The 27836-nt window shown below is 42.5% G+C and overlaps 1 protein-coding gene across 1 annotated transcript; it reads right to left on the bottom strand.

Annotated features, from left to right (window-relative positions):
• On the bottom strand, nucleotides 1–27680 carry Cep76 (centrosomal protein 76). The gene is made up of 12 exons (XM_032886028.1): nucleotides 27462–27680; nucleotides 26284–26439; nucleotides 24331–24406; nucleotides 23428–23652; nucleotides 20999–21184; nucleotides 18260–18357; nucleotides 14607–14735; nucleotides 11013–11201; nucleotides 6135–6301; nucleotides 4386–4719; nucleotides 535–752; nucleotides 1–369 (listed from the first exon to the last, which is right to left on the bottom strand). The coding sequence occupies exons 1-12, from the start codon at nucleotides 27522–27524 to the stop codon at nucleotides 231–233; spliced, it is 1980 nt and encodes a 659-aa protein (XP_032741919.1). The 5' UTR covers nucleotides 27525–27680; the 3' UTR covers nucleotides 1–230.
• Nucleotides 27681–27836: the final 156 nt, after the last annotated feature.

Raw genomic sequence — 27836 nt, 5'->3', positions numbered from 1 at the left:
TCCCTCAAAACAAAGTATCATTTATTATCATACCCTTAATTCATACTAAATTCAGTACAAATTTTTATCCTTAATTTTTAAGTACATACATGATATTTTAAAACGTTACCAGTCAGATCTATACAAAACAATGACATCCAAAAGGCTGATTTTAAATTAAGAAACCTTCACACAGCTATTCATATACAATTCTAATAAAACCCAGGAATAATTCTTAGGAAATGTTAGTCCTATAATACCGAGCGATATTTACAAGCAAACATGATCCAAACAGCACACGCAGACTCAGGGTAGGTAAACACTCGAACACGAACTGCCAGTCGCACCTGGTCTCCACGGCAACAGATTATTTCTTCACAAAAAGGAGACCTATTTAAAAAGAAAAAGCATTTAAGGAGAAAGTCACTCTAGAAGCTCCCATGCATATATGTTGTCACAACTAGCAATTAGCAGATTAATTGCTTTCTAAATTCTTATTACAAAAATATCTATGAATTAACAAATTTTTAAATTATGAATTAACAGAATCCTTACCGAAGACAAGTGGCAAATGCACGCCTTGCATTTCTGTACACAAAATGTATGGGGAACCCTTTAAATGTGTGGCCGTCAGGTACAGCCCTCCTTATGGCATCCTGGAATTCTTCGTTGCCTGCAGATATGCTTGTCGTTCGCTCAAATTCATATGAAGCCAAAGCTGGTGATAAAAGATAGGAGAGCTGGTCTTCCCAGACAGTAGTGAGGCCGAGGTCCTATATCAGTTAAGAATGTGAAATATGTTAACATTTTAAAGACCAATCCATAGAAATGTACTTTTTGCTATTGGGCAGGGAACATGGCCTACCTGGGCATAGACTTTGCAATCCTCCTGCCGTAGCCTTTGAGTGCTATGATGTAGGAATTTGCACTACACCTAGCGAACTGCTCACTCTAGCGTGCGTTTGCTCACTTTTGCTGCTCTCAGACAGTTTCATATGGTCCAGTCTGGTATCAACCAAGTGTGATCAGAGCAGATCCTTGGTTTTCCTGTCTCCCTGTTCCAAATGCTGGGATTACAGACATGCATAGTCCTATCTAGCATCAAGGATGGCCTCCATTTGACAAGGTTCCCCTGCCCCTGTGTCCTGAGTGCCAGGATTACAGACATGTGCCACGGTGACACGTGGTAAGAAGAGACTTGTGTTCATTTTTAGATAGGTTCTTACCATGTAGCCCCGGAGGTCCTGGAACTCGGGGATTTGCCTGGTTCTCCTTCCCATGGTTTCAAGATTTTTCTTCCTTTCTTCTTTTAAAGACAGAGTGTCTTCTACATAGCCCTAGCTGTCCTGGAACTCAGTATGTAGACTACAGTGTCCTCTAGAGATCGACCTGCCTCAGTCTCCCAAGAGCTACGATTAAAGCTGTGTGCCACCACACCCGCCTGAAGAGACTTTTTAAAGCTGTCCTAATATCTCAATTTCCTCTTAATTATGCTAGGGCTAGATAGAAATAAAAATAAGTAACTTCTGGGGGCTGGAGAGACGGCTCAGTGGTTAAGAGCACCTGACTGCTCTTCCAGAGGTCATGAGTTCAAATCCCAGCAACCACATGGTGGCTCACAACCATCTGTAAAGAGATCTGATGCCCTCTTCTGGTGTATCTGAAGACAGCTACAGTGTACTTATATATAATAAATGAATAAATCTTTAAAAAAAAAAAAAATAAGTAACTTCTAAGAAATAGACTATAACAATTTGCTACAAAGATACTTTTTATCCATTATTGCATAAAGCATTTAATATTTTCAGCATGGTACTAGTAAGGAGAGTACTTATTTAAGGATCAGAAGTATAAAATAATTACTCATTAGATAGAATACACAGAATCATCCTAATATGGAATTTATAATGAAGTAAATTTTGGGCTATATTTGTTTAGATTGGTTGGTAAGGCATGGAGCCCTGGGTTCAATCCCCAGCACTACATAAAACTAGGTGTAAAGGTGTGTTCTGTAACCCCAGCACACAAGAGGGAGATAAGACAGGAGGATCCGAAGTTCAATCTCAGGGACGAAAAGCCTGAGGCCAGCCTAGGACATACAAGGCCATACCCCCTCAGTAACTTTAGTAAGACAAGCTACATAAACTCAACCACAGTAGGGGCAAAGTCAGTAAGTCGACTGATTAAACGAACGTCAAGAATTTCGAAAACAGTTCTCTGAAAGACACTGTCTTCAACACTGTAGAGAGTAAAGGTCAAGACAACTAAACAGTTAAGAGCACTCATTCTTGTAGAGGATCAGGGTTTAACTCCTATCCTAGCACCCACATGGAGGCTTACAAGGATCAGAACTTGGTGGACACTAAGCACACAAGTAGTACACATACACACATGCAGGTAAATACTCATAGAACAATAAAAAGCAGTTTGGAAGGTCCTTTTTCACACGTCCCTTGACGTACACATCTCTCTTGAAGGTTTACAGGCACCACCAACTTAGCTAATGATCAGAATGACCAGCACTGACACAGGTCTCAGCTGTACGAATAAATATCTTCACTCTGACTTGATGTCCCTGATCACTAACAGGTGCTTACTAGCTATGTAAATTTTCATAATAATATAAGAAAGCCATGGTCAAACCTAGTATAATAAAATATTTCCTCCATTTGTATATATAATAAGATAAGAAAGTTACCAGGCAGCATGAGGCAAGGAGAGAGCAAGGAGGGACTCTCATTCCCAGCAGTGTAACTGAGTTCTCTCCTCACCAGCACCGCCATGCTGAAAACATAAATGCTTTATAGGCTGACGGGCAAGCAGTATGTTAGAGGCCAAAGCTGTAAGTGATCGGGAGCCCAGAGAATATAATGAATCAGTTTGCCATTGATGGTGCCAGGGAAACAAGGAACATTTATCCAAGAAGGGGATTTTAAGTAGGAGCATCAGAAGCCAACTAGAAGTAAATACTGTTTAGAAATTTCGGATTTCAGTTGCTTGTCAGTCGTGAATTACAAATAACTTAATACTGTAAGACTTCAGTCTTCTAAGAGTTTCTTTTGATAAATGTCAAGTTTGGGGATTGAGTGTGTGCATGTGTGTGCGTGTGTGTGTGTGTGTGTGTGTGTGTGTGTGTGGTACTAGGGACTGTACATGCTAAACAAACAATCTACCATTGAGGTTATGTTCTTAAAATATGTTAATCTCAACAGCTATGGTGGTGCATTAAGAGGAACAGGTAGGCTCTTGGCGTTCAAGGCCAGCTTGGTCCACATAGTGATGTGCAGAGCTACACAGAGTGAGACTATCTCAAAAAACCAAAAATAAATAAAATTTAAAACATGTTACTCTCTTCCCTTTAATAACTGTCTAATGCCCCATATGAAGGCATTTACATGGCCAATAAACAAGATATCTGATCCTATTATTAAAGGAATGCAAATTAAAACTAGGATGAGAATATAATTTTATCTCCATCTATACAGAATAAAGGAAACAGGAAGCGGGCTGGAGAGGTCGCTCAGTGGCTGAGAGTACTTGTGGTGCTTGCAGAAGACCTAGTTTCAATTCCTAGTACTCACATGGCAGTTTATAATGTTAATTCCCGTTCCAGGAATCCAGTGCCTTCTTTTGACCTCCTCAGGCATGAAGCACACACCTGGCGTACTTACATACATGCAGGCAAAAACACCTTCACATGAAATAAATCTTAAAAAAAAATTTCCCAGAAACAAGGCAAGGGAGCAGGGCGGCGGGGGGTGGATGGGTGGGTGGGGGCATTGGGTATGGTGGGGTGGCAGGACTGAGCTTAATCTGACTGTAGAATGTGAACAAGCCCATCATTCTCCAATTCTAGGAAGAAATAAGAAGCATTTATTTTTTCTTATGTGCGTGCGCATGTGTTTGTGTATATGGGTACCTGAGTAACCCAGGAGAGAGTATCAGATTCCCTAGAACAGGAGTTACAACCTGCGCACCCTGGATATGGGTGCTAGGATCTGACCACGTCCTCTGTAAGGGCAAAGTGCTCTCAGCCACTCACCTATCCTTCCAGCCAGGCTTAGCCATTTTTAGGTCTCACAACTGTGTGTCCTGACTTTTGCCACTATAATCTTCATGAAGATAGACTTGTGTTTGCTTTGCTCTGAGCTGGAATAGGGGTGGGTTGGGGTGGAGAGCTGGCTCTTTGGTTACGTGCACTTATTGCCCAGCATTCACACGGCGGTTGGTAATCCAACTCAATCCAGAGCCCTCTCCTGAGCTCCAAGGGCATCAGGCATGCGAGTGGCATTCATAGCGATCTACAAGCAAAATAACTCCACATAAACTAACAATTCCAAAGGGAAAGTTAGAAAAGAAACACAACAAAAGGGAGCAGAAGCCACGACTGCTTTCGTGTTGGTTACCTTTCTGTGTTCCGACACCAGCAGCCTTAGCTGCATTTCGATTTCATTGCTGGTGGCTGACGCGTCAATCGTGGACGCGCACAGAGGGGGGAAGGGAGGGAGAGACGTAGTGGCACCTGGAGCACACACAGACTTAATTGCTTCTTCGCTCATGGGCTTCCACTTGGATTCATCATTCAAATCAAATACGCATGTCTCCACTGCGTCCGAGGGTTGACAGTTCCCCAGGAACGTCTGGTGGTTGAAAACGCAGCCGACTGTGCGGTAGGGGTACAGCGGTTTGGGCTGCTCAGCGAGAGGAGGTTCATCAGGATTCGTAGGCTTGTGGATGTACCTAGAAGAAATGGCAGTTTTGCACTATGAGAATCTTTAAAGATAAAGGAGTTCTCTTACTCTGGCTTGCTCACATGTGTGCACTTCTGTGCAGATGGGAGGCCAACACTGTGTCACGGCGACACTGTCCATTTTCCTTCTTCTGAAGATGAGCTCTTGCCCTGAACCCAGAGCTCACAGTTCTGGGTAAAATGGATGGTCACGGAATCCCCGGGGCCCTGCTGTCTCCCCTACTCCCAGGTCTGGGGAGTATAGGACATGCCCACACTCAGCTTTTACGTGAGTTCTGAAGATGTGAACTCATGCTTGCACAGCAAACGCTCTACTGAGCCACCTCCCCAGTTGATTACTCTGCCTCATCTACAGAGCACATCTTTAAAAACCAACTTCTATTTTTTTAACAATAGAAAATATTCTAAGCTGGGTGGCAGTGGAATACACCATTAATCTCAACACTTGAGAGACAGAGTAGGGCGAATTTCTATGAGTTCAAGGCCAGCCTAATCTACAAAGCAAGTTCCAGGAGAGCAAAGGCGACACAGAAAAACCCTGTCTTGAAAAAAAGGAAGAACGAAGGAAATATTCTATGTCTATGGTGAAGATCAAGAAAGTTTATCCCGAGAGTATAAGAATTAAAATAATTTACCTGTATAATATTAGGCATGACTATTCAAAATGATTATCAGCTAGGGAGAAACAGAACTTAGGAAAATAGGGAAGCAGCTCTGCCCTCTACAACACTGAACGCTTAACACAAGACGAAGGAAAAACAAGAAAGAACATCCAAGAAGAACAGAGTTGGTGCCCACTTCAGATTTTCAAACTAAACCATGATTTTCAACTTGAACTCATTTTTAGTCTTAGGAATAATCACCAGAAAATAAATATGCCAATCACACAAAACGAAAAGTCAATATATCATATATATTTTACTAATAGCATGATAGTAAATATTTTAGAAGTACATAGTATTCTCTTAAAAGTCATTTACTTAGCTACCAAAAGCCTCTAATAACTAAGATTATAAACAAGTACTTCTGAGTTCCATCCAAACAAGAAAAACAATTTCTAGGAGGCTCAGTGTGGAAAGATGCTACCAGGCCTCCCGACCTGAGTGTGAGCTCCAGAATCCACATGGAGGAAGAAATCAAGTCTGCAAGTTGTCCTGATTTCCTCACACACCGAATGAATGAATGAGTGAATGAATGAATGAATGACTGCAGGGCCTTGGGTTTGATCCCCAGCATCACAATAATGCCTGTGTTTTATTTAAGTTTTCTCATGCTGTGGCATGCAAGTGGAAGGCAGAGGACAGGTGTGCGGACCTAGCTATCTCTCTGCTTGTGTCTACCCGCTGAACCATCTCATTGGCCCTAACCCTGCGGTATACTCTCCTTGTAAACTTAGCTGACTGACCTGTGCCCTGTTAAACTCTCCCAAAACATGATGGTCCCATCAGTTCCACAGGTCATAACCCATGCATGAGGTGCCCCCTTGGCCTTCGTCCCAACACAGACAAAGGCCTCCAGTCCATATCCAAGAAGAAGGCTGCACAGCAGGTTAGCGTGGTCTTCACAATCACCCTAGAAAGAAAGTCCAGTAAAATTAGTATGTATTCATAGTTCTAGAAACACCTAAAGTTAAAAGATCAATAAAAACTTCAACTTTAATTGTTAATCCAGTGTTAATCTAAAACAAGGAGAAAAATATGCTAATGTGAAGATTTATAAGGTAAAGGGGATAGACAAGCAAGCTGAAAAGTACTTCAGTAGGAGATGCAAATTAATGAAAAGTGTTCAAATTAAGCAAACAAGTTTAACAGTGTTATATATACTTTTAAGGTGGGTAAAATGATTACAAGAACAATAAAACAATAAGATGTTTATTTTTGGGGTGAACTGACTTTCTGTGTTGTGGTACTATTTCCTATAGGCTCTCACTATCTGGCAAGTACTAGCCTTCGATTTGCTGATGGCTGCTCTCTGGCAGAATGCGTGGATTACAGGGATGTCTCCACACCCACCTCTCATTACACTATGTCTAACTTAAAAACAGTATAAAACTCAGTACAGATCAGAGTAGAGTAAGTGCCTCGCACGCACAAAGCCTGGGTTAGTCTCCAGCACGCCACAAGCAGGCCAGATGGTACATATCTGTAAACCCAGCCCTCAGGAGGTAGACCAGAAGTTCAAATTCATCTCTGGCCACATAGTATAGGCATCTATTAGGTATGTTTAAATGGACAGATATTTTAGGTATAAGATTATTATAGGCTACATGCAAAATTAGTGACTGAGTATAAAAATGAAGAATTCTTGCCCTCAAAATTTTATTTCTGGTTCTATGGTTCTAACTCTCCCTCCCCCAACACCCACCCTTTTTTTGCTGTGATGTAAACTGAACCCAGGAATGCTCTCCCACTGAGCTATATACCCTTATCATAATGTTTAATGAAAACTTTTGGAGCCAGTATGTTTTCTTCCTGAGATTTTTGTTATAAAAAACCCGAAATAAAATTTAAGAGGCATTTAATGCAAAAGTTCATTTAATAACATCAAAAAGCCAAAACAAACTAGGGATAGGGCTCATGCCTTCCATCCCGGCACTGGGGAAGCAGAGGCAGGAGGATCTCTTATGTGTTGGAAGCAAACCTGGTCTACAGAGCAAGTTCTAGGACAGACAAATGGCTCAGCAGCTAAGAACGCTTTCTACTCTTCTAGAAGTCCTGAGATTAATTCCCAGCCACCACATGGTGGATTATAAGCTGGATGGAATCTGATTCCCTCTTTTGGCGTACATGAAAACAGAGTACTCATATACATAAAATAAGAAAAACCTATGAATTCAATAGAAAAACTGTTCTTAGCATAAAAAAAGGACAAATGAAATTTTATCTATATATTACCTGTAAATTATGGAATGATATGCATAATAAATAAAATTATAAAAGGTGATAAATTGGGAATGAATTATTAGTTGCTTCTTTAGTGTTATAATGGTCATACAATAAAACTATTTTAATATTTAAATAGTTTTCAAGGCTCTACTTTAAAATGTGCTTTTTCTTTAAGAGACTTGGTGTCCACTCTACCTTGTCCACTGAGGTCCTGCGTCCTATGTCCTGGCCACTAAGGGCAGGCACCTTGGGATGCTATGCACAGGATGGCTCTACTCTGGTTGCATAATGCCATGATACACGAGGAGCTTCAGAAAGTGGTGCCAGAAAAGCAGAAGCATCGATTTTGCACAGCAAGCTTCAGGAAACTACAATCTGTCTGGGCTGTCTACAAATAGAGCTGAGAACTAAGCCTGCTCACATGCCATTCTCTCCGCTCGGCTGTTTAAGTTCTTGTTGCCTTGGCCCCTGCTGTGGTGGACCATAACCTTCTCCCTTCTTTTGTGCCATGGTATTTTAGATTACTAACAGAAATAAAACTGACAAGTGATTACTTGCATTACAAAACTGCTTATTTAAATAAAAACGTTTAAAACATGTTATTCCTATTGTACTAGAAACTTTAGAAGTTGAAATATATAAGCAGAACTTTTAGAAACTATAGTTTAGAAATAAATTTTGTTTTGGATAAATGTGTTTCTCAACTATTTTAAAAATATAACCTATGGGGTTTAAAGACAAGGCTTCTTTGTGTAGCCTTGGCTACCTAAGAACTAGCTCTATAGACCAGGCTGGCCTTGAACTTACAGAGATCCACTTGCCTCTCCTGCTGGCACTACAGTCACGGGCCACCACTTCATGGCCAATACTACCAGTTTTAAAGTACCACCAAGTCCTTTGAGTTTTAAGTGTGGCAAGAGTCCTCCAGCAAGTAATTTTGCTCATAAATTAATTTGGTTTAAGGCTAAGCATAGTTGGGGATCTAATCCCAGTTTGGATCTTAGCTGTTGTGGATTTAGTGAATTACAACTACTTTCATTATTGGATTTAGGGTCCTCAATGAATTTTCACATATAAATTGGATGTTTGGTTAATTGTTTTTTTATTTTTCAAGACAGAGTCTGTCTACATGGCTCTGTCTGTCCTGGAACTCACTATGTAGACCACACTAGGTTTTTTAATTCAAAGCAAGACACCTGCCTCTGCCTCCGAAGTGCTGGGATTAAAGGTGTGAGTCACAATGCCTGTCTATTCTAAGTCGGATTTTAATTCTATTTGATGGCTTTCATAAAACAACATTTTTACAAGAATAATTACCCTGGGTTAATCATGTGACCACAGTGGCTGACAAGAAGCTTACCAACTCTAGGAGGTATAACTTACTCAAACTTTTCTTAATTGCTTAAAATTTTTAAGATTATTTATTTTTATGCACTGATATTTTGTTTGCAGGTACATCTGGTGTGAGAGTTCTAGATCCTGTGGAACTGCAGTTATAGACAGTTGTGGTCTGCCATGTGGGTGCTGGGAATTAAATCCAGGTCTCCAGCCAGTGCTCTTAATTGCTGAGCCATCTCTCTAGCCCTATTTGCTTAATATTTATAACTGCTAGCTCCCAGGAGGACATAGGCAGGGTGTCTTGGTACACTCTCCTTTTAATTTACAAATGTGAATTTTAAGGGATTTCACACAGGTTTAGTGATTTTTGCATATGCAAATCTACCTCAAAATAATCACAAGTCAGGACCAAACCTTTTGTGTTTATGGGTTTTTTTTTAGAACGCTGCTGTTATTAAATATTTGCAGTTATTAAACTACATGAATTGGGTAAACATTAATACGTAACATTCACTTGAGAGTTTCTGTGATATCAAGGTTTTTAAGAGTTACAATGTTTTGTTTGCTTTTTGTTGTTTTGTTTCTTGGGCAGTTAGTAAAATTTAAGTTGTAAGTTTGGAAACCCTTACAAGTAAGGTGGGTAGAAAGCATTCATTCACTGAGCTTCTTGTTTTGGAGTTCTAGGTGTAAGTAGTCCCAGCCACTTGGGGGCTGAGGCAGGTGGATCTCTGTGAGTTCAAAGCCAGCCTGGTCTACGGAGAGAGTTATAGGACAGCTGGAAATACACAGAGATCCTGTCTCAAAAATACCACAAAACACACACACACACACACACACACACACACACACACACACACACACACACACACAGACACACACACACACTCACACACACCACACACATCACACACACCACACGCACACACAGCCCATCTTTTAAAAGTGATGACTCAACCTGTCACTCAAGTGCTTCTTCTGCTGTATGAGCTGTCCTGTGTGACTGTACTTTCTATTTACACAATACCAGACAAAATTAATACAAAACAGCAGTGCTGATATAAACCAGTAGCAGGTGGAAGAAGCTGTTTTTCCTGTTGCACTGACAGTAAATGTTAAAAAGAGCCTACGGGCTGCACCATTTTAGCACCATTGGTAGAGCTTGTAAGATGAGGAAACATCCCATACTCTGAAGTTAGTACTGAAATCACTACAAGTTTAATATCAGGAGCTGGAGAGATGGCTCAGCAGTTGAGAGAACTGGCTTCTCTTCCAGACAACCTGGGTTTGCCAGCACCCACGTGGTGGCTCACAACCCTCTGTAACTCGAGGTACTACATGGATGTTGTGCACCAACAAACATGCAGCCAAAACACAGAGATACATAAAATAAAAATATAAAGAGAGATGGCTGGAGAGATGGCTCAGTGGTTAAGAGCACTGACTGCTCTTCTGGAGTCCTGAGTTCAAATCCCAGCAACCACATGGTGGCTCACAACCATCTGTAATGGGATCTGACGCCCTCTTCTGGTGTGTCTGAAGACAGCTACAATGTACTTATATATAATAAATAAATAAATCTTAAAAAAATAAAAAAATAAAAAATTTAAGACCTTTTCTTATACTCATTCTGTGTATGACTTTGTTCTTTCCTTTTCACCTACGCTGACCTGACTTGTTACATACACTAAGCCTGCCTCACACTCAGCCACTGGCCTGTGCCTCCAAGCACCACCACATCCAGCCCTTCTGTTTTGAGACAAGATCTCACTGTACAGCACAGGCCGGCCAGAGGCTTTCTGTTATCCAGATTGACCTTAGCCAGTGTCCTGAGTTCTGGGATTTCAAGCTTGAGCCTCCACAGTCCGCTCTACGACTGAGTCTCTATCTCAGTGGAAGGACTTTCTATCCAGTAAGAAATCCCAACAAAAATAAAGACGGTAAGTTCTAAGTGCTGATGTGTAAACATTACAGATAATGGTAGTAAGAGCTGACTTGTTCCAGTTGATAATATGGACTCTTTCACGGAAATTATTTTATAAATAGAGTATATTTTGTGATACCTTGTTTCTACAGAGGAAAGCCAGCAGAGTGCACCACTGCTCCTGCTTGCCGCCTCCTCCAATGACAGGGGCTCGCTCATAACCAAGGACATTGACAAATCGAGCTGCTTGCCTCGGAGTATCCAGAAGTCGTCCAGCTCGAAGTGGCTTAACATAGGAACAAACTGGTCTATTTATCCCATTCTCATCCTGGAGGAAGAAAGGAAGACACTAAAACAACAAGCTAATCACCTGAAGTACCACGTCTTTCTGTTCTGTAGATAATTCTGGATGTCATTTATTGAGTGCACACCACTCATCTAGCACTAGGCTACTTATCTTTTACGTTTCTCTGTGTAGCCTTGGCTGTCCTGGAACTTGCTCTGTAGACCAAGCTGCCTCAAACTCACAAAGATCCACCTGCTTTGCCTCCCAAGTGCTGGGATTAGAAGTGTGCACTGCCACTGCTGGGCACTAACGTTCTTATGACGTCTATTTCACTGCTTTTCATAAGTGAAGCAAACTACAGCTGTTATATAATAGAGCCAGGGTTGGTTTTGGTTTTGGTTTTCTCATGACGGAGTTTATATTAGTGTAGCCCTGACTGTCTTAAAACTCGCTCTATAGAACAGGCTGGCCTCAAACTCAGCCTCTTCTTCCAAGCACTGGAATTAAAGGCATGCACTGGAGCCAGGATGTTTAAAACCTGAGCTGTTGGGGTTGGGGATTTAGCTCAGTGGTAGAGCGCTTGCCTAGGAAGCGCAAGGCCCTGGGTTCGTCCCCAGCTCGAAGAAAAAAAAAAAAAAAAAACCTGAGCTGTCTGACTCCAAAGCCTGGAACAGTTAGGAACTGCTCTGAAAAAAGGAGTCAGCTGATGGGTAAGGGAAGGGGATGGGATCTAAATCTAAGCTGAGGTCTTCTTTTGTATTGTCACATAGAATTTTATAACCAGACAAAATATTTTTAACTGATTGATTAAAAAATTGTTAACCAAGTCAATTTTAGGAAAATGTCATATATTCTAAATACAGGATGCTTTTCTTTTTTTCTTTCTTTTCTTTCTTTTTTTGGGGGGGAGACAGGGTCTCACCAGGTATAGCTTTGGCTGGCTTAGGACTGTGTAGAGCTACTTCGCCTTGAAGTCATGGATCTGCTACTACACCCGAGAACAGGATACAGCTTAGCAACTGTGCTGAATGACAACTGAGTACACAAAGCTCTCTGACAATTACCTACTATACCATGCTTTTAGAATAAGCATTAACTAAGCCTACATTTTTCTTACCTTTATGATTGCTAATACAGCACAGTGAAGGAGCCACTGAAAAATGCAAACTCTGGAGATGAGTAAACGTTCTGATGGAATAAACCTAACTTAGGCAACAGAAACACTGCTGCTCCGTTTTCAGAACCACTGGTGTATTTCTCCTATGTAATCCCACACCTTAACAAGGACAACACTGTGGAAAGTTAGGAGCAGTTTTTCTCCGTCCCACTAACAGTTAACTTAGGATCTTAGTCCCAAGATCCCAGTATGGAAATGAGGCCGTCTGAGGTTTGTCCATGACTAGGGAGTGCAGGGTGTATGCATGAATGGACAGCTCTGCGGTTGTCTGAAAGAAAATGAGCCCCGCCGACTCACACTCGCCGTGGGAGTAGCACCATAAGGGGGTGTGGCCTCGTTGAGGGGTGTGGCATTGGTGGAGGAAGTGTGTCACTGAGACTCAGCTGCTCAAGCCAGCCCCCGAGTGGCCGTTGTCTTCTGCTGCCCCCCTGAGAACTCTCAGGCCCTTCCTTCTCCAGCCTGCACGCTTCCATGTCTGCCATCATGACTGTGACAGAATAAACGTCTAAAGCGGCAAGCAGCTCCAGTAATGTCTCCTTTATACGAGCTGCTGTGGTCATGGTATCTTTTTGGACAGGAGAGAGCTGGGGGTAGAAGATGTAACGTACTAGAGGCCCCCACTTAGATAGCAGATCCTGGCAGATCTACCACAGGAGGATTTAATCTAGGATGGCTTACTAATTAGAATGTTAGTATTGCGTCCAGTGATTGAGTTACCTGTTGATTTTAAACTAAGTTTGTGTGGTATTTTCCTTCATGGGGTGACTCAACTGAGTTCCAGAGAAAGGTACAGTGGCAGAGCACCCTAGCCAGCCACAGAACTTGGATGTGTGGGGCTGTCGTGACAACGGCTCGCTATGAGAACATAGAGAGTCAGGCGGAGACATTTCGATAGCTCTGGGCCAGCCAAAGAGTCTGCGAGTCTGTCAGGGAATGTGAGCGGTGTCTGCAACCAGAGAGCTGCGAGATGGGCGGTCTCTACGTGGGACTAGCCAGGGAGGCAGCAAGACCACTGGGGCAGGAGAGTAGCCAGCACTAGCATGGGATGTGTATCATTTTTTGATATTTCCCACCACACTTCACAGCAACAGAAACTCTAAGACAACATCTAAGACACTTAATGTCAAAAACAATCTAACACTGTATAAGAGGTGAATATATATAAACTATTTGATCTATCCCTCAGAAGCGATATCGATATTATATCTATATCTGTCTGTCTGTCTATCTATCTACTCAGTAGAAACTATAAATTTTGATTTCTAGACTAATAATATGTGGCATGTACTATTTTTCGATGCTATGTGGCCACAGCTCCAGTGTCACCTGATCACAAAGGTAAACAAGACATACTCCTTAGTGTGTTGTGTTGCTAAGCTACAACACAGGGCAGGTCAGCTATGCTAAAGGCACCTTCAAGTTAATATGCTCAACATGAAACTGCACTGAAGTCAAGGTCTCATTTGTAGTTGAAATGATGCAGTTAAACATTTCTGGCCACTGGCTTAGAAATAGTGATTAGACACAATTACTGCACTTACTACTATTGTTTTAAAATAGTTTATGTATTACTCTTACTATTGCGTGTGAATGATGTATGTGACCATACATATGCCCGCAGCGAGCGCATGTGTGGAGGACAGAGGCTACTTTGAAGTTTGTTCTTTCCTTCTGTCTTTGTATGAACTCCAGGGTTGTCAGCTCACAAAGCAAGGGCTTTACTCAGCAAACCATCCAAATGGTACTTAATGTGGTTTTTGTTTTCTATTTTTCTTTTTAGGATTTATTTTTATTTATTTCATGTATGTGAGTACATCATCATTCTCTTCAGACACACCAGAAGAGGGCATCCAATCCCATTACAGATGGTTCTGAGCCACCATGCGGTGGCTGGGAATTGAACTCAGGACCTCTGGAAGAGCAGTCAGTGCTCTTAACCACTGAGTCATCTCTCCTGCCCCCTTGTTTTCTATTTTTTAAAAACTAACAATGTATATCCCAAGCCCCTGTTCTGTATACAGAGTTCAATTTACATATAAGCCATAAATATCCAAATGTTTAATCAATCTTAAGTATTATGAAAAGGAATATTCCAAGTTAACAAAAACTGTTATCTTACCAACATAGCCAATAAAAGATATCTGTTTTAGAAATAAACCTTCGTTTGTGAAATGAATATATTTTACAAATATAAGCTAAATATAAGTTAAATATTTAGAGCATTACATTCCAAAGATAGGGACTAAACTTTTCTAATAGAATTTACAAACCTGGGCAAAAATCTTGACCAGCCGTGAATTGTGTGAGGGTCGAATTTGCAAATACTCTCTCCACCACTGCTTAGCATAAACTAGAAATAATCGCTCTTTCTCTGCAGTTTTCTGGCGTTCCAAGGCAAGCTTGAAATAAAAAAAAATTTTTTAATTGAATGTCTATAAAATGCCCTCAATTACCAGAACAATCCACTGTTGTCCATTGCTGCTTCCAACTTAACCTGAACTAACACACTCTTCTGCAAACAACTCAACATTTCCCAGATTCTATAATCACTTCAGTATCCCTGGTCTCCACTCCATAATGCAAATGACTTTCCCTGCACACAATGGAGTTTTTAAAGTAAGGAAACACTTGAGTCACTTCCTACCCTAGTGAACACTACCTGCCTAAGCTTATTGTCACTCTATCCCGCCTCACTCTCTCTCACCCACATAAGCCTTTGGCTCAAGGCTGTTGCACCAACCACCCAGACAGAACACACAGGCCCAATCTGGGAATTAAATACTAACATTTCCTGCAATTCAGATATTTCTGTACCTAACGATGTGACCTAAATTGGCCTCCCAGTAACCATCTGTCACATATCACCCCATGGTAACTTTTTAAGTTTAACACTTTCTGTATCTGAAGGGTTTTGTTTTGTTTTGTTTTTTTGAGAAAGGGTTTCTCTGTGTAGCCCTGGCTGTCCTGGAATTCACTTTTAGACTAGGCTGTCCTCAAACTCAGAGATCTCCCTGCCTTTGTCTCCCGAGTACTGGGATTAAAATCATGTACCACCATACCTGGCTTACAGCTGACATCTTGTTTACTCACTGTCCCCAGACTCCTAAAAATAAGCTGCTATAAACCAGGCACGGCAGCACACGCTTCTAATCCCAGCATTCGGGAGGCAGAGGCAGGTGGATCTCTGTGAGTTCAAGGCCAGCCAGAGTGACGTAATCAAAAGACCCTATCTCAAAAAAGAGGAAAAAAAGAAAGAAAGAAAGGTTTCTGCCTGTGTGCTCTTCCATTCCCAGTATGGGGGACCTGGTCCTTTTTATTTCTCCTTAAACTGTGTGTGTATGTGTGGGATGCAGATGCCCAAAGAGGCCAAATGAGTGACTGGGTCCTTGGAGTTAGGAGTTGCAGGTAGCTGCCTCAAGTACACAGCATTTTGTTTTAAAGATTTCTTTATGTTCATTACTGTTTCTGCCTTCATGCATGGATGTGTGAGTTCCAGATCCCCTGGAACTGTGGTTACAGACATTTGTGAGTCTGCCATGTGGGTGCTGGGAACTGAACTTCTCTGCAAGAGCATCCAGCGCTCTCAAGCACTGAGCCTCTCTGTTGGGATGGTTTTTGTGCAGTGTGTAAGTTGGTCTTTGTATTACTCAATGCTGATCTCTGTGCTGAAGAGGACTTCAGCACTATTATTCATACGGCTACATCATAGTCTGTAACCCTCCCTCTCACCTGATTGGCTCAATAAAATGCTGGTCTACAGCAAAGGAGGAGAGAATAGGCAGGAATTTTCCAGCAGAGAAGGGAATTCTGGGAAAGAGACAGGGAAGGAAGAATTTCCCAGCCAGATGCAGAGGAAGAAGCAGGCCAGGAGTGAAGAGAAGCCACAAGGTACAACACAGATTAGTGTAAATAGGACAATTTAAGTTATAAGAGCTAGTGGGGAGCAAGGGTAAGATAAGGCCAAATGAAGCATTCATTAAAAAAAATCTCCACGTCTTTATTCAGAGCGGGAAGGGCATAGGAAGTCCCTACAGTTCTGCCTCTTCAGCCCACCGTAGTCATTGTAATGCGTGTCTGAGACAAGCAAGCACTGCTGACTAAATTGTAAGAATAAGGCCAGTGAGGTGGCTCAGGGTGTTCAAGGTGCTTGTCACGTCAGCCTGGTGCCCAGAGTTCAACCCCTAGTAGGAAAGAATCAATTCCACAAAACTGTCCTCTGATCTCCACAAACACCATGACACATACCCCACCCCACTTAAGTGCACACACAATAACATATAAAACTTCTTAAATTTTACAAAGAATGAGATTTTTAAAAAGGAGTCTGGAAATTAGCAATTTTATATATGCATATACACTTATACACATACTCAGATGACTATCACAAAAAATGACTAACATCACCACAGACAAATGACAAAATGCTTAAAAAAAAAAAAAAAAAGAGTCTAGAGAGACGGTTCAGTGGTTAAGAGCGCTGGCTGCTCTTCTAGAGAACCTTAACTTCATTCCCAGCACCCACACTGGGGGTTCCCAACCATTTTAACTTCAACTTCAGGGGCTACAACCCCCTAGTCTAGATTCTTTGGGCACCCCCACAGCACACATGCACATATACCCACATACACATAAAGATAAATATTTAAACACAAATAAGTAAAACAATGCTAGGTTTTAAAAGAAGAACCTGCCAAGTGCTGTGGCCTAGGCCTTTCATTCTAACTCACGGGAGACTGAAGCTATGAATGTCTATGGGGCTCAGGCCAGTGAGAGATCTCTTAAACAAACAAAACAAAACAAAAAATAAACCCCAGAGAACCAGGGGCCTGGGGATGTCACTCTGTGATATAAGATATCTATAACTCATGAAGCCATGTATCCAATTCCCAACTCATAAACTCATAAACTTTGAGCCTAGGCCTTCTAAGAAGGTAGAGCATCTAGTAATGTTAAATACTGGCCATCCCTCCAACCACAACAAAAAACTTCATTTGTCAACATGAGTAACAACAGAATTCATCAGATCATGTAGTGTTGGACACAAACTTGGAACCCTAGCACTCAGGAAGCTGAGGCAGGAGGAGCACAAGTTCAAGGTCATGTTGGGCTATACCGGGTGGGTGATCTTGTCTCAACAACAACAAAAAACTCCTCAACATAAACTGTAACTGAAATGTTATTTGAACCAGGTGTATCTCTTTAATCCCAGCACTCGGGAGGCAGGGGCAGGCAGATCTCTGAGTTCAAGGCCAGCATGGTCTACAGAGTCCAGGACAGCCAGCAAACCAAACCAAACACAAACAGTTCTTTGCTTATCTACCACATGCTTTATAAATAACATACATACACATATTATGACAACATGTAAATAAAACTGTGAAGGGCTGTGGCTATAATTCACAGGACACTGCTTAGCACGTGGCAAGGCCTGGGATTTGATGCCCAGTACCACAGAGAGGGTGGATGAGAGGAAAGGGAAGGGAGAGGGAGGAGGAAGTCATAAAAACAGGATGGCGTTGAATAAAAGCACAGCTCTGAGACTAAAGTGAAGTATATAGTCAGAGAGAAGTTTCCACAAGAAATCAGAACCGCAGCTGAACAGAAATCCAAATCAAGGACTGGTGCGTCTGCTGCTCTTACAAAATCTGACAGTGGAGGTCGGAGACAAAGCCTCCCCGGCATCCCACCACGGATCACACAAGAAGCCAGGTCTCAGTAAATGTCCCTGCACTGAAGACGTCTGTTCCCAAAGCCTGACACACCTCAGTCCTGGAGTTTGGTCAAATACAGGGCCTTGTAAATGCTAAGCAAGCACTTACCACTAAGCTGCACCGCCAGCCCCAGCGTTAGCATTCCTTTCCCATCCCTTATGGTAAATATTTACTACAACTGAAGCACACGTAGAAGAGGAAGTGAGACTCACCTGTGTGTTCACTACTTCTTGAGACAGCGTTTGGCTGAGTGGTGGGTACATTTCGAGTTTTATATTTAAAATTCCCACGGAAACTTTTGATTCTGTGCCTATAAATAAAAATAAATATTTACAATTCTACTTAAACTCTATTTAAAACATGGAACTTTCAGTACTACTGTAAAGTCAGGCAAAGTCTACCCAAAGTAACTGAGGAGTAAGCTCCCTTATCACCCAGGTAGAATGACAGTGCAAAAAGTACTTAATCTGCACACTAAAAATTAGCCAAAGATGTCAAAATGAACCAAATCAAAATGGTTTTTATTTTTTACTGAAGCACATACTTAATATTAAAATATATTCTTAGTTTTCTAAAAACATGTTAAGGAATTTTTCTGACTTCATGGGTTTGAAATTCCTAAATTTTTATTTTCACTAACCATATAATTCCAACTAGACTTTACATTAAGTTCAAAAGCAAAGCAACTGTTACTAACCCATTCTGTCTCCATGAAAATCAGAGAGTACTTTTTATAATATACAGTAATTCCATTTACCCGTTCTTGTTATCCTACGCTTTCTATCCATGATTTGTGTGTGTGTGTGTGTGTGTGTGTGTGTGTGTGTGTGTGTTTCATGATAGAACAATTTGATATTTCTTCAGCAAATTGGAATATGCTTGCCTCCAGGTCACTGTTATGATTTTACAGTTTTACGTGTTTGCCTGAATGTGTGTCTTCGCACCTTGTGCACTTTATGTATCCAGTGCCCTTGAAGGCCAGACCCCCATGGACTGGAGTTAACTGTCAGTAGTGAGCCAGCATGTGGGTACTGAATCTGGGTCCTATACAAGAACAGTCAGTGCTTTCTTTCAACCACCCAGCCATCTCTCCAGACCCAGGGCTGTTTATGAAAACAAAGACCTGGAAATCATTTTAAATTAAACACACACACACACACACACACACACACACACACACACACATACACACACACACACACACACACACACACACACACACACACACACACACACAAAAAAAAAAAAAAATCTCATGTAGCCAGGGCAAGGTGGCATACACCTTTGACCCCAGAGCTGGAGAATCAGAGGCAGGTGGATCTCTGTGAGTTTGAAGCCAACATTGTCTACAAAGTGGGCCCAGGACAGCCAGCCAGGAATATTACACACAGAAAACCCAAAACCAAACCAAGTAAAAAAAAAAGCGTGTAAAAATAACTTTTTAAATATTTATTTATTTATTTGGTTTTTCAAGATGGGGTTTCTCTGGATAGCCTTGCCTGTCCTGGAACTCACCTATAGAACGGGCTGGCCTAGAACACATAGATCTGCCTGCCTCCTAAGTGCTAGGATTAAAAGTTGGGTGCCACACAGCCCAGCTAAGACATATTTTGAGTCTGACTTAAATTTCAAATTGCTAAGGCCTTGCTGCCTACTGGCCAAATTTAGAGTTTAGTTGTTATTGTTTTTTTTAAGATAAGGCTGCTCTGTATAGCCCTGCCTGTAGACCAACTCCCTCTATAGAGCTGGCTGACTTTGAACTCACAAGAGTTCTGCCTGCCTTTGCCTCCCAAGCTCTGGGATTAAAGTCATGCACCACCATTGCCTAGCTTTTCTTTTCTTTGTGTGTGTGTGTGTGTGTGTGTGTGTGTGTGTGTGTGTGTGTGTGTGTGTGTGTGTATACATGTGCAGTCATATCTGTGTGCACTTGCCCTTGCCCAATTTACATGAGTGTGGAGACCAGAGGCTGGTACTAGGTATCTTCCACTGTTGCTCTCAGTCTTAGCTTTTGAGAAAAGGTATCCCACTGACCCTGGAGCTCACCGACCAGTTAGACTAGATGGGAAGTGAGCTTCCAGTACGCACGTCTCCACTGCCATCAAGAGCTAGGGTTACACATGCATGCCCTCAGCTTTTCCAGTGGGTGACAGGGATACAAACTCAGTTCTCCTACTGGAGCAGCATCTTAACCACTGAGCCATCTTGCTAGCTCCAAGTCTAACTCTTATGGATAAGCTGTAATACCAATGCAATTTCACGATACGTTCTGCACAAACATTACCAGGTTTTGGCTTTCTTCATTTTATGAGTTAATATATGCAAAACTCCAAGGAAATAATGACCAGGAATGTTCAACCCCTTTATTATTCATTGCTAATGACACTGAACAAGTTACCTCTTCCAAATCTTACTTGTCTACTGTAAGGAACATGTACTCATTCCTCAGGAACCACACTTTGGCACATTCCTATAACCCTAGCAGAGGCAGGCCCTCTGGTTTAAATGGGGAACTCAAGGACAGACCTGGATACACTGAAATTTTAGCCATAATCAAAGACAAAATAACCCAGATCTCCCCTCCCAGGCTACGACTGTAATGACAGTGGTGTACTGTACTTCAGGCTCTGCCAGAGAGAAGCATATGCACACGCATCCGTGTGTTTAAAAGACTCCTGTTTTTCTTTATAACCTTATATTTTCTTAACAAAAAAGAAACCTTGCATTTCCAAAATTTCTATTCACTTGTCAGGAAAAAAAACAAAAACAAAAACCCCTAGGCTAGAGCAGACTGACTTTGAAAAAGTTCAGTGGCATTCTTCAAGATACCCCCTAAGACAATTTAGTGAAACCCTTTTTCACAGCGTTCCCCTGTGATGACATTTTGACAAAATAAAGTGCATTTACAAACCTAAGTATTTATAGAAAGCCAAGAGTGACTCTAACCATCATACCTACACCCATGAGCTCCACAGTCAGGCTGGTCACTCCATTTTCTGAGCCCAGAACAGATCTCCATTCCAGGAAATAGGATGCAACTAAAGTGGTCTCACCAAATATGTCTGTTTTGATTAGGACCATGTGAATTGGATCACTTATTGATAGCATTGTTGTTGAATCGGCCATTCTAGTCCCATCACCTAGCAACACAAACCAAAGAAAAAAATTTTACTATGTATTACTTAGAAACGGAATAATTTTACAAGCTAAGGATGTAGTTAAGCGGTAGTAATTACCTAACATGCCCAAGGCTTTGGATTTCATATCCAGAACTGCACGCATGTGTGCACACACAAACAAGCAGCAGGTGTGCACACACACACAAACTTTTGATGTAAATAAGTACTAAGTTTATGCACAATGAAGTAACCTGGTGATATCTGTGAGAGCATGCCTGAATCTGGTGAAAACATCCAGTTTCTAAGACTGACTTGACAGGACTGGAGGACTATGAGGGGCTCCTGGAAAGTTTTTTAGCTATGTTACTTACAGCAGTCAGTCCCTTCTAATCCACGAGAAGACTATCACAGCATGTGCTACTACGAAACAAAGAGCCATTGGCTGGGAATGGGGCAATCCCAGCACTCTGGAGGTAGAGGTGAGTGGATTTGTGAGTTCAAGGCCAGTCAGGGCTGCATACTGAGACAGATCTCAGAGAGAGAGAGAGAGAGAGAGAGAGAGAGAGAGAGAGAGAGAGAGAGAGAGAGACAGAGACAGAGACAGAGACAGAGACAGAGAGAGACAGAGAGAATATGAATCCCTAAGAATCCCCGGGGCTGGCGAGATGGCTTGGCAGCTAAGAGCACTTGTCCTTGCAGAGGACTTGCATCCAATGCCCAGCACCACAGGGCAGCACAGCTGTCTGTGACTGCCGTTCCAGGGACTCTGATGCCATCTTAGACTTCTATGGGCACACGCATGTGCAGGCACAATACACACACAAAATAAAGCTTACAAAACAAATGTCAACATTAATCCTTACATTCAGAATTCAGCTCCAGAAATGATCACTGTATTGTCTATATACAATTGAAAGACCAGGGGCAGAGGAGAAGGCGTGATGGTTAAAGTGTGTGCCCCGCAATCAAGAGGACCAGAGCTGGGATCTACAGGGCTCACACAAGTGCCAGGTGACTGTGGCATCTTGCCTATTATTCCTGCCTCAGAGGCACACGCACGTGCTGGCACGGCATACTCACACACTGAGACAAAAAACCAAAAGCAAAACCTGAGAGCTCTAACACCCCGAGCTAGCAGTTAAGGCTTCCTGTACAGCGGAGTATATGGAGGGGGATGCATGTGCCACAGCATTCTATGGAGGACGAAGGACAACTTGCAGGAGCTGATTCTCTCCTCCCACCACGTGGATTTGGGGGCCAAACTCAGATCATCAGGCTCACGACGCTATGGCTTTATCTATGGAACCATCTTGCCAGGCCCCCATTAACATTTTTATAGGGAGAGGGAAATTCACAAAAGGGCTGGGGACATAGCTCAGAGTGTGGAGTGCTTTGTTTATTATGGATGCGGCCTTGGGGTTGACCTCATCATCACACAGACCCAGTGTGTTGGCACAGGTCTAAAATCCGTGCACTGGATGCATCGGTGTGGGCTTAAGGCCATCCTCAGCTATACACTGACTTAAAGGCAGCCTGTGCCACATGAGACTATTATCTCACGAAAATACAGGGAAAAGGTTAAAAAAAAAGTTTGAAGCATCTTCTAAAGGCGTTTAAGTTATTTAGGCCACTTCTGCAATTCTGCTTGCTTCGTGGCTTTAGGTTGGTAAGTAAACTATATAAATTGGCTTTTTTGTTTTGAGTTTTTGAGATATGGTTTCTCTGCGTAGTTAGTCTAGGCTGGCCTCCAACTTGCAATCCTCCTGCCTGAACTCCCCTCTCCTGCCCCAATCCCCGCAAACGATAAGATTATAAGCATGAACCACCACGACCAGATTCAAACTTTGACTTTTAAATTTTAAAACTAGGTGCGGTGGCACGTACTTGCAATTCTAGTACTTGAAGCCTATGTACAGGATAGAAATACGCAATTAACTAAAAAGATCAATTAATATAGCAAAAAGAAATGAGAGAAAATCAGCGAATAAAGGAAGAAGCAGAAAAGAGCTCATTTAAATAGAAGACGGCATTAGGGGAAAAGACATAACAAACACTAGACTCATCTACCACCCTCAGTCTCTCCACCCCCACCACAAGGACTCACTACACAGACCTGGTTGGCCAGGAACTCAAAGACAGACAGCTGTGCCTTAGGGCTGGGATCAAAAGCTGAGCCACAAGGCCAGGGCTACAATCTCTCTCACAGAAGTCATGGAAGTCGTCTACGACGAAGAGCAACACGTGTAATTAGATACCACTCTTACCTAAACTTTCTCTGTGAACTTCAAGCAAGAAACCGTCGTGAAAATCGGGCTCGCAAGCGCAGGGCACAGGCTTTGAGCGAAACCGCTGGTTCCGATAGTGCAAGCATAGAGTGAAAGTTGAGCAGATCTGCCCCGGCAGAGGCTCCGGTTCCTGCAGATGTTCCAAGAAAGCTTTTCCACCCAAAACCTGAAGGTAAAGATACCTCCGTGCTGGGTCAATGTTAGCTGTAAAGTGTAGCGACATATGAGGAGACTGCCGAGTAACTGAGTGAATGTCACCAAGGCATTACAGACACTTGACAGAGATAAGGATTAAAAAACGTCAACAACTTCACTACAGAGCAGAACCACTGGTGTGAGGGGAGGACAAATACTTCATAAGGTACTCTTTCCTGAGGGAAATAAAGCAAGGCCAGGCGTACCTCTGCTTCTTAGCTGTCTATAAAGCATATAATGCAAGTACCAACTTAGTAACCACATCTGTCAGATAATCACCAAAGATTCAGGTTTATCTTGTGTCTTTGAGACAGGGTTTCTCTGTGAATCCTTGGCTGTTCTAGAACTTTACTCTGTAGACCAGGCTCATCGTGAATTCAGAGATCCACCTACCACTGCCTCTAGGTGCTAGCATTAAAGGTGTGAACCACCAAATCTGTCTTTTATAAAATATACCATTAAAATGCAAGGAATCAGTGCTCCTAGTTTTGTACCAACAGTACCAGATAGTAAGTCTCATATATTTCATGCAAAGCAGCATTAAAGTTTTACGTTAACCAATGACAAATTTTGAGTACTCTGCTTTGAACAGAAAAACTTGAAATATTTATCAAATGCCAAATACTAGCATATGTCCATTACCAAACACACCAAGTTTATGTTGAAAATATATATGTATATACATACTTTTTTTTAATGTTGACTGCTTATCAAAACCAACAGTTTGCTTTGGAGAAGAAGGGAGTTCTTGATCAACACTATCCTAGAAAAGTAGGAAAAAAATACAAATTAGAATTTTTTTTTTTTTAAACTTCAAGCTAAGAAAATTTCAGTGACAGAAGAAAACACTATGGAATCAGGCTCCTTCAGAGAGCCTTCTACCCTAGGACGGGATTAGATCACACTGCCTCCGGGGTTGGGGATTTAGCTCAGTGTTAGAGCGCTTGCCTAGCAAGCGCAAGGCCCTGGGTTCAGTCCTCAGCTCCGGAAAAAAACAAAAAACAAAAACAAAACAAACAACAACAAAAAACAAACAAAAAACCAGAAGATCACACTGCCTCCAAAGTAAAACAAAATAAAATAAAGATAAAATCAAACCAAAGCCTTTATTTTTCTAGCCTAGTTAAAATGAAAATAATACCCATGTCAAAGAGATTTAACTAGCAACAGTCTAATATGAAGGGATTCAATAGTCTTTAAGTCTTGTCACTCACTAAATGCTAAAACATGTAGACCAGACTGGCCTTGAACTCAGAGAGCTCTGCCTATCTCTGCCTCCTGAGTGCTGGAACAAATGGCACAGGATGCCAAGCCTGCCTTTAAGAAACAAATCGATACCTTAAATAAGGCTAAACTTCTTTTAAACCCCATAGAGCATTCGTGTGAGCACAGTGGCACATGTCTTCGCTTCCAGCACTTGGGAGGCAGAGGCAGATGGATCTGTGAGTTTAAGGCCAGTCTTGGCACACAGTGAGCTCTAGGACAGCCAGCATAATAATAAGCTGCTGTCTTCTGACACACTCGTGATGCCAGAAGAGGGCATCAGATCCCATTACAGGTGGTTGTGAGCCACCATGTGGCTGCTGGGAATTGAACTCAGGACCTCTGGAAGGGCAGTCAGTGCTCTTAACCACTGAGCCATCTCTCCAGCCCCACCATGAACTGATTTTTAAAAAGTAACATTTATGCAGCAGAGGCTGTTAATAGGTCAGTTTTTAATAACAAATAGGTTTGCAAACCTCAAAACCCAAAAAAGGATAGTGTATTAAAGTACCCAACTCTCTGGAGTATTATGAAGTCCATTCTATTTTTAGTAGAATATTACTCTTGTATTGAGGTCACAGTTTTTCATTATTGCCTCATTTTCAAAATAAGGCCTACTGAGTGCACTGGGAGATATCCCATTACTGACCTATTTGTACAGAGAAATGAGGGGTTTTATGTGGCCAGCTCTTTTCCTACAGAATTTCATGAGTGTATCTGTTTTAAAACAGACCTAACCTAAATAAATTAGAGATCGAAGGAATCTGACACGTCTGACAGAAGTTTCTGTCACGTCAGAGAAATAGTGTCCAACAACTCCTATCTTATGATCTCTGTTAGCCGACTCACGGTGGGGCCAACTTAAACACTCAGAAAAGGAACCAGGCATTGACTGTGAACACATGCCTTAGTCCCAGCACTCGGGAGGCAGACAACAGGGGATCTCTGTGAATTTGAGGTCATCCTTGGTCTATAAAATGAGTTTCAGGCCAGCCAGAGCTACACAGAAAACCTGTCTCAAAAAAACCAAAAGCACCAGAGGGAAGAACATTATGGGGAGGGCAGAGATGACTCAGCAATTTAGAGCACTCGTTGCTCTTCCAGAGGACCTGAGATCAGTTCCCCCAATATCTTGATGATGCCTCATTCCAGTTCCGGAGGATCACAGCCCACCCTGAACACTGTGCGCACCAGACCATCATGTAGCCAAAACAGCCATACACATCAAGTCTTCTTAAAAATCTAAGAAAAATGGCTATTACCAGAGAATGAACTTAGGGTGGTTTTAAGGGAAGCCACAAGTGTGGACCCTGTAAATTGTTAGACAGAGGCAAATATTTTACACTTTCAATTTGTTTAACCTAGGAAATTACTCACAGTCACAAAATTAAGCTCTTTCATTACATCATCAATGATTCCTCGACGTCTGAGAGCTTTGATCAGATCTTCTGTTGATAAATGTTGTTGGTCAGGTGCTAATTCTTCTCGTATAGTCTCGGCAAGAATTTCTCTTATTCTGCCATGGACATCCATCTGTGGAGAAAACCCCACATTACGATTTACAAAATTATACCTGGTGGTGATGGTGCATGCCTTTATTTCTAGCACCCGGGAGGCAGAGACAGGTGGATCTCTTGAGTTCCAGGCCAACCTGGTCTATAGAGTTCCAGGACAGCCAGAAAAACTACACAAAGAAACCCTGTCTCAAAAAACAAAACAAAAACAAAACAAAACAAAACAAAAAAACCCAACAACAACAACAACAAAAAAAAAAACCACACAAAAGCAATTTACAACATTATAAAGCAGTTAAACGCCACTTGTAGATTTTAGGCTTCTGAAACTAATGGCAAGTGCCCAATGCCAATAAAATTGAGCTTTTTAAGCAGTGGAAGTTTTGAGCAACATACTAGAAACAATCTGAACTGGTTGGTTATCAACCTTTATTGCTGGTTGCCCGCAAATGATTCAATGGAAACAATTCTTGAGAGGGAGTGGAGGACAATCAAAAGAACACAGACCTAGAAGGAGGCAGAACAAAGAGCGAGTTATTTCAGCCTTCTCACTTATTCAACTTGCAACTCTAATTTGTCCGTCTATCTCCTTGCCCATCCGATGGAAAAGCGAGATTGTTTTGAGGATTCGCCAAAAGACGCTAGAGACGCAAACACTGGCGCACCAACACACCATAAAGAAGCTTTATTACTTCAGCTTACGGCCAGCAGTCGGGCGCTGCTGCTGGGAAGTCGCGGTTCTCCTGGAAGCCCCGAGCGGGGTAAACGCGTTCCTTGTCAGTCATTGGAGCGCCCTGTCTCCCATAACTTCTTACTGCGATCGGGCTTTCCTGGCGTAAAGAAACCCTAAACATCTGGCCTCGGACTACTTGTACATGGACATCTGGAAGGCGACCGGACCGCCTCCGGTTTACAAAGGCTCTCCTCCACTCTAGCTAAAGAGCCTTCAGCGCTCCCTCGGGTCTCACGCCCAACCGAAGCTTGCCCGCCGGCGCCCGCTCCACAGCCCTGGCTCCGGTCCCGTCCGCCCGAGCTCCTCACCTTGCTCAGCTGCTGGTGGATGAGCTGCTTCAGCTCAGAGGCTTTCTCCGGAGGCAGCGACATGCCGGCACTGGCGCCTCCCGGCCGCTACTCTCCGTCTCACACGGTGCAGCCACGGAGCCCGTCGTCCCGGCCGCGCAGCATCGGTGGCGGGCGTAGCACAAAGCGCCGCGGCCGCGTCAGACCTGGCAGGGCGGGAACCCTGCAGCCGCGGCGCCACAACTAACTGTCTTCAAACCGGGCGGACTGACAGTCGCCGGGGCTGGCCTGCCAGCTGCCTGATCGACGCGGTCCAACGCGCCGCCTCCTCGCGGGTCCCGCACGCGCGGTTCCCACGTCCTCCGTCGCTGGGCCTCGACCTACGACCCCGGGGAA

This window comes from Rattus rattus, chromosome 15, assembly GCF_011064425.1.
Source record: "Rattus rattus isolate New Zealand chromosome 15, Rrattus_CSIRO_v1, whole genome shotgun sequence".
Lineage (NCBI taxonomy): Eukaryota > Metazoa > Chordata > Mammalia > Rodentia > Muridae > Rattus > Rattus rattus.
The sequence above is the reverse complement of the archived record's forward strand: the minus strand, read 5'-3'. Positions and strand labels throughout refer to the sequence as shown.

Excerpts from the sequence above, each read along its gene's own strand:
- Cep76 (XM_032886028.1), bottom strand. The coding sequence starts at position 27,524 with ATGTCGCTGCCTCCGGAGAAAGCCTCTGAGCTGAAGCAGCTCATCCAC. Across the intron at positions 23,653-24,330 it reads GCAGTCAACATTAAAAAAAA|CTAACATTGACCCAGCACGG; the intron begins GTATGTATATAC and ends TACACTTTACAG. Across the intron at positions 14,736-18,259 it reads AAGAAGTAGTGAACACACAG|CTTGCCTTGGAACGCCAGAA; the intron begins GTGAGTCTCACT and ends TTTTATTTCAAG.